General features: G+C 51.3%; 1 protein-coding gene and 1 pseudogene across 1 annotated transcript; both read left to right on the top strand.

Annotated features, from left to right (window-relative positions):
• The first annotated feature begins 1987 nt into the window (after nt 1–1987).
• Nucleotides 1988–2573, top strand: LOC102761300 (annotated as a pseudogene).
• Nucleotides 2574–3151: 578 nt separating this feature from the next.
• On the top strand, nt 3152–5175 carry LOC102761580 (histone H3.1). Its single transcript, XM_015561491.1, has one exon. It carries the CDS (start codon nt 3570–3572, stop codon nt 3978–3980), a length of 411 nt encoding a protein of 136 aa, XP_015416977.1. The 5' UTR covers nt 3152–3569; the 3' UTR covers nt 3981–5175.
• Nucleotides 5176–7553: the final 2378 nt, after the last annotated feature.

Here is a 7553-nt window from a genome sequence, read left to right as displayed (position 1 = left end):
TTCTCATCTCTCTCTCTCTCTCTCTCTCTCTCTCTCTCTCTCTCTCTCTCTATCTCTCTCTCTCTCTCTCTCCCTCCCTCTCTTCCTCTCTCCTAAAAATCACTAAATATATATATTTTAATTCAGATGCCTACACTTCATGGTAGCTCCCCGTATCTATAGTGGTGAGTAGTGGCAAGACAGAAACGAATTTGTTAATCTCCCCAGGTGATTCTGACCAGGCACCAACTTTGAACACAGGGGTCAGTCCCATCAGCTTAGAAATCCTGGAACGGTTAGCAAACTACGGGGTTCCCTGCTTAGGGTGATCTGCTCACAAATGAGGCGTGGTTGTCGTTACATCTATTTACTTGCAGCAAGTAAAGGGGAGGGGCTCACCTCTAATGCTGTCTCCAGAAGGGAGGCTAGAGAAGGCTTATACAAACCATGCGGTCAATTTCATGTTGACTTCTTCTTTGCAACCAGCTACAGGTGCCTCCTTGGGTTGGAGCCGAGCTCATCTGCTTACAGCTGTGTCTGCAAAATACTGTTGTGCATGTTAACATTTAGCAAGAGAACCGTTGGGGAAGCACCTAACAAGACCTCGAGACCCTTGTCCTCCCCAAAGGGTTTATACACGCACTTCCCTAATAAACACCCACATCTTCTCCAGAGCTACTGCTCTCCGTCAACAAAGAAAACAGGCAAATGACCTGGACGAGATCCCCAAATCTCTTTTCAGACATAAAAAGTTCTGCCGTCTCCCTACCCAACGGCGGGGCTCTGGGTGCATGGAGCCAGATGAAGAGGACCAGGAGGCTTTTAGTTTGGAGGGAAGATGACTGAGAATCCTGAAAAGAGAAGAAATGTCCACAAAGAGACAGGTAACAGGAGGTCCAGAGACTGTGCACGACCGGGACTGAGCTAGTGAAACCGCACAACCACGGGGTGTGAGCTGCTTGTCACTACTGGAGCCATTTACGAAGAGACAGGGTTGGATCTTAGATGAGCACTTATTACAGTAATGCCAGCAGTATGGGCGGGCAGCAGGCCATCGACAAAAAGTCTGCGCAGCCCCCATCGTAAGCCAGTTTCTTATAGTGGGTAGAAGGACAAAGATGACCTGGGAACGTAGGGATTACAGGCACAGGAGAACCACTACAGTTTCACAGGCCATGCAGGCTGAGGGCGGCTTTCTGAAATAACCAGCATTCTGAGTGTTGCGCCCAAAGTGGGAAAAGAAGGGGAGCGGGGATGGGAGCGGCTCTGGGAAATGGTGGCAAAGGCTTTTCACCCAGGAGCTCACAGTCCTTGGTGCCATTAATTATTAGTAAATAACCAATGTGGGCGTCCACGTTTCACATTCCTAAAATGAAGGCAGTGCTCACGCTCCCCACTTCCAGGCCAACCTGAACGCCTCCCACCCAGTATGAGTGACATGGAGACACAGCGGCTGCCTTAGGCCACCTCCTCTGCAGGTTTCATTGTTCAGATCCGTTAAGAAGCTGGGGCCCCCAAAAGGATTGTTTTCCCTTTCTCCCTATTTTCTGAGCTCTGAAAGAGTTAAAGCAGAGCGTGGCATGGAAGTACCTATTTTTCTTTCTTTTTCAGATGTACCTCTTAAATGTTATCTATTTAGAAATTTCCCTGCTTGTATTTCTTTCCAAAAGACGAATAAACAATTGTCTGAGGACAATAATTCCTGCCTGACTGCGTGTAGGATAGTATTTCGGGGGGGAAAAAACTAATTGATTCAATGATTAGTAAAGAAAAAAAGATAAAGTTTCATCAGACCGAATTACAATGGAGCAAAGAAAAAAAGAAGAAAAAAAAAACCTCGCCTCCTATGCAAATGAGGGAGGCAGGCCCTACGTTCCCATTGGTTCTGGGGAAGTGCATGCCTGCTACCTCCCGTTAGTATAAATACTTGTCTTGCTTCCCCTTTAGTCCCATCTCTCCGATCTGGTGCTTAGAAGGCGCTCCCCTCTTCTCAAGAAATGCAGTGAAGTTTGTAGCCAGAATGTCCGGCCGCGGGAAGCAGGGCGGCAAGGCGCGCGCCAAGGCCAAGACGCGGTCCTCGCGGGCCGGGCTGCAGTTCCCCGTGGGCCGAGCGCGTCGGGGCGGGCGCGCCCGTGTACCTGGCGGCCGTGCTGGAGTACCTGACGGCCGAGATCCTGGAGCTGGCGGGCAACGCGGCGCGCGACAACAAGAAGACGCGCATCATCCCGCGCCACCTGCAGCTGGCCATCCGCAACGACGAGGAGCTCAACAAGCTGCTGGGCAAGGTGACCATCGCGCAGGGCGGCGTGCTGCCCAACATCCAGGCCGTGCTGCTGCCCAAGAAGACCGAGAGCCACCACAAGGCCAAGGGCAAGTAAGGACCCTGCGTTCCTATGGCAACAACGCACACAACTAAACCAAAGGCTCTTTTCAGAGCCACCCACCTTCGCACTGAAAGCGCTGGCACGTTCCCTATCGGAGCAGAGGCTTAAAGTGATCTTTGCTGTAATTCCTCAGCCTGACAATAGATGGCAGTGGGCAAACACGCCCAGAAATGCCACTATTTACTCCCAATAAAAACAAAAGTTTAGCATCAACTAAGTAAAACGGTGACGGAGCACTGGGCATCACGGGTAATTCGGGGACGAATACTGTAGGCACTCAGGGCAGAACCATGGACAAGACTAGATGGGAACAACGCTTGGTGAAAGGTGACCATTTAAATACAAATGCAGTTAGTAAGCAACACGGCAATGCAACCGCCCTTCATTGTTGAGTTTTGCATCTTCATGGGACACCTCATCCCTTACTCCATCTCCTACGCCACGGGCCCCAGCGGGGTGAGTACGAAAGCCCTGCTGCTCCCCGTGGACTTGGGTCACAGGCGGAGCTTCTCAACACGGGCCCAGCGCGACTAGCCCGCGGTCGTCTTTTCTGTGCCACTTACACGTTTGGGGATTTCTTTTCCCTTAACCACACTTCCTCCCACCTGAGCTACAAGTCCCAGTTGAGGTTGTGATACGTGTGGGAAAGCTAGTTAGTGGGTAGTAAATGTCACTGTAGCTATAACACCAAATGTAAAATCAAGGTAAACAGAAAAAAGCCCACAGAAACGTAAGTTTATTTAGAGGAATTAAGAAACTGACAGGAAATTAGCCGCCCGAAACTTGAATGAGGCTCAACATTTGCTTGGCCAATCCCATGTAGCGCGCGCTTTTTCAAAAAGATCAGACGGAAGCGTTTTCGGGGCGAAAACTAAAATTCTTCATTTAGCAAACAATGTATATTTTTTAATACATTAAGTTCTGCGCAGAAAAAACAAAGAACATTGTAGAGAAAAGACGCAGAAAAGGGTAGAGGCCAGAAAGACTGGAAAACGGCCGCTGTGGAAAGGGTAGGTGGGAGGAAGTTAATTTCTGATGCAAACGCCCCGGAGGCTCCTGAGATGCGGAAGTGGACGCGGCTTCCAATCACTTCCGGCGGGACTTGATGGACAGATGCCTTATCCAATCAGCGTGGGCCCCGCATTATAAATAATCGTTCAAAGCGCTCCCTCTTACTCAGTGGTTCCCGGCTCCTGGCTGTTAGGAATGGCTCGAACCAAGCAGACGGCGCGCAAGTCGACGGGCGGGAAGGCGCCCCGCAAGCAGCTGGCCACCAAGGCCGCCCGCAAGAGCGCGCCGGCCACGGGCGGCGTGAAGAAGCCGCACCGCTACCGGCCCGGCACCGTGGCCCTGCGCGAGATCCGGCGCTACCAGAAGTCCACGGAGCTGCTGATCCGCAAGCTGCCCTTCCAGCGCCTGGTGCGCGAGATCGCGCAGGACTTCAAGACCGACCTGCGCTTCCAGAGCTCGGCCGTCATGGCGCTGCAGGAGGCGTGCGAGGCCTACCTGGTGGGGCTGTTCGAGGACACCAACCTGTGCGCCATCCACGCCAAGCGCGTCACCATCATGCCCAAGGACATCCAGCTCGCGCGCCGCATCCGCGGGGAGAGGGCGTGAGCTCCATCCCACCCACTTGCGCCAAAACCCAAAGGCTCTTTTCAGAGCCACCACATTTTCACTTACAAGAGCTGTGCGCAAACTGTTAATTTATTTCCAGGCAGGAATTGCCGCCCTGCGCCTAGAGTGTGTGGGATCTTTACTTGGTGTAGGAAGTGTTTGAGAACACAGGTCCAGGGGTTTTTGAGAATAAAACCGTGGAGAATAGGAAACCCGGAAGGGCTTTAAGTAGAAGAAGCAGGAGGAAGAGACCAAGCTCTCCAGAAAGAACTGGGCCACGTTTGGTTGCTGACCGCTCCCTGTGATAACGGAACCCCGAGCCAAGGTGTTTTCCCGGTCCTGTCTCTACACTGTAGAATGAGCTCCTCGGACCAGAAGATTTAAGCAGAGTGTGGAAGTTATTACAAGTAGGCTCCGACTCCCCGGAAGAGGAGGGGGCCGGTGGTGGGCTGCCGCTGAACCCTTGTGGTCACGGTATGTCTATATGTGCTACAAGCTGCTCTTCGTCTTCCCCCTGTCGCCACCTGCTTGATTCCCTCAATTGTTTTTGCCCAACAACCGACCTGAACTGTTGCTATGCGTTTGTACCCCTTATTGCTGCGGGCCCACCCTTGGTTTCCCATGCCTCCCGCTGAGTCCAGAAACATTATATTGTTTCTGCTTGGCTGGTTCCTGTGGTGAGGCTGCTCTAACTGCCATGTCTGCCCCTATGTTCCCCCTGCCTTCGTTTTCCACCGGACCCCTGCCCTGTCTGCCTGCGTTTCAAGTTAACCCTCTTACCTGCGGAGTCAGAGAAAAAGGGACTTGGGTGGGTTCGAAGGGTTAGACCAGGACAAAAACCACAGGCCCAAACCTAGATTTAATACCTGATCTAATCCAGTTCCAACCTCTCCCAGGAATGTGACTGTAAACCACCAGTCTGGAATTTTCTGGTAAAGCTCCAGTACGGTCATCGGTCGCATGGGCCCTCTCCATCACAGAAAGGAGAGGCAGCCTGCGGGATGAAAATGCTTATTCTCTTTCCCCAAAGAGAAGCCCTTTCTTCACCTTTGGTGATGGTTGCTTGCTCTGTCCCTGTTCCTAGAAAACTCATTTATTTTGTACAACTCCTAGGAGCACCCTTCTAGTTCGTTATAAGTCAGTTGCTGCCCGGTTCAGGAATTGGTTAATAAAGCCAATTAGATCTTCAAATGGACTCAGTTGAATTTTGTTTTTGAAAACAATAAAATGTCGTCTCTTATTTTGAACATTGTATTCTAAGGGCCTCATGTATATCTTAATGCTCTCATGTAGTAGTTCAGCAAAATTTTGAAAATATTGCAAACCTCTAGGAATGACTGCACCTTTATCACTGTCACTTGCGTACAATTCCTTCTGTTAACGTAAAAAAACCATTGAAACCTGTAAAAAAAACTTGTGAGTTTATTTGAGGCAAACTATCAACATATGCCAGGAAGCAGAACCTCAACGAATTGAGATTAGGTTACATTTGTATTTATACATTTGCAATCAAAGGAGGGACGGAGGTAGGTGACATGAAATCCATTGGTGACAGATTAAGGAGGACGAATAAAGCAAAGCAGGAAACCCCTGGGATTGGATAAGAAGTAAAATGACGGACACACACTTAGGTGGGTGCAGGATCAAATAACATGATGATGAAGGAATTGGTGGCATCTGTCCTGGCGCCCAGCACATTTGGTTGTGCCCAGGGGCTCCAGAAAAAGGGAAGTTACAAGTTACCCAGACATTTCAAGGGTATGTTATCCTAGATGCAAAAAGACAGACAGGCTGTTAAGGTAAAGGTTGACCTTGACAGTGAAGATACCGGCCCAGGACGTAACTGCCCACCATCACTGCTTTAGTTAAAATTTAATTTCAGACCATCCTTTGTGGTGACTTTAGGTCTCTAAATTTGCAAGACTGCCATGCAGGCCTCCCCTGAGCTTGTCAGGTTAGCGTGTGGTCCCTTTTGTCCACACTTCTAGCTTTAGCGCTTATGACAGCTTTCCTGGAATTGGATGAGCCAGCCCCAGGGAAGGGTGAGCACCCTTCCACCCTCTGCCTTAGGCCTTAGAACCCAGCATCAGCCCCTGGAATCCACATTCTTTCCCTCCGGGACCCCCATTGTTTAAATGCATGAGCTCAACTTGTTTAAATGGAAGCACTGCCCATGCTCCAGTTAAACTGGACATGCCCTGGAATCCTGCATTGTGCTTTTGTGCTGCCTGTATTATCAATATTTTACACAGAAGTCAGGGTGATAGGAACTTATTGTCAAAGAACTATCAGCTGTAACCAGAAAGGGGGCCTGGCCCTGAAGGGGTCTGTCTAGGGCAGCCGGTAGGGTGTGGGTTTGAGACTTGGTGCAGGAAACAGTTCACAAGGGGAGTCCGGGTGAACTTTAGAGGACGTAGGCGTATTAAAGGTGGGGACCCAGAAACAAGGAAGGGCTGGGGACGTGAGCCCAGGCTGTGCTGCTTGCTCCCTAAAAGTCAGGGGGAAGGGGCCTTCGGGGCAGGTTCAGGGGCTTTGTCTGGGACAAACTGCTGCTGCCCTGGTCGCGGGCCTCGTGGGGTTCCTTAGAGCTTAGAAGATGCTTCATGGGGGGGAGTTGGGTGGGGGGGCGTACTCCTGGGGAAAAGAGTGCACACTTCGTTTTGAAGGGGTTTTAAAGGCTGGGCATTTAGGGAAGTTCTTAGGGAGGATCTCTAGAGACTCCCCATCAGCTTTGTGCTCACGCACCAGAATGAGATTTATGCTCTTAGCGTCACCTGTCCTTGGGCGTGTTGGCAAATGGCGCTGATGGGATGTCTGCTCTCTGTCGCCCTGAGTAGGTGGTTTAAGCTCTCTGCCCTCTGGGAAGAAGTGCAAACTACTCTTAAGTGTCCCTGGTTTAGGGAGACAGGGTTCACCAGGTGGCTGCACACTGCCGTTCCGCTGTCTCGGTTCCCCTGTCCCGCTTGTCCCGGCTTACAGCCTGTTCCATGATCCTGTCTCGGTTACGGAAAAGTGCGTGTCCTTTGCGTGGAGACGGCCAAGAAAACTCAGCTTAACAGACAGGCCAGTAGCAGCCTGAGAGCAGCCCTTCACCAATTCCAGACCCAAAGACTGGCTGGGTTGCTTGGCAACCCATTTACCAATTCCTTTGTCTCGGGGTTTGGGCTTCTTTTAATTCCGTGTTGGAAATGATCCAAAAATATCCATGGGCTGGACACACCCACAAAGGAGCTAATTTCGTTCGAGTGCCGGTAGATCGGGATTTCTTATTTTCTAAATAACAGAAAATCTCCTTACTCCGTGTTTCCTTGAAGCAGGGGCGGGGACTCGGCTGTTTCCCGCCTTTTCCGGGCTGTTTCAAACCAGGTCCGCCCCCTGGTTATTTAAGAGGCTGCCGCCGCCAGCGCGGGAAGAAGCGCCTCTGACTTCTGTTCGTTACCATGTCCGGACGCGGCAAAGGCGGGAAGGGCCTGGGCAAGGGCGGCGCCAAGCGCCACCGCAAGGTGCTGCGCGACAACATCCAGGGCATCACCAAGCCCGCCATCCGGCGCCTGGCGCGGCGCGGCGGCGGCA

The sequence above is a fragment of the Myotis davidii genome, unplaced genomic scaffold (assembly GCF_000327345.1).
Source record: "Myotis davidii unplaced genomic scaffold, ASM32734v1 scaffold2537, whole genome shotgun sequence".
NCBI lineage: Eukaryota > Metazoa > Chordata > Mammalia > Chiroptera > Vespertilionidae > Myotis > Myotis davidii.
Note: the sequence above shows the minus strand (reverse complement) of the source record. Positions and strands in the feature narration are given on the sequence as shown.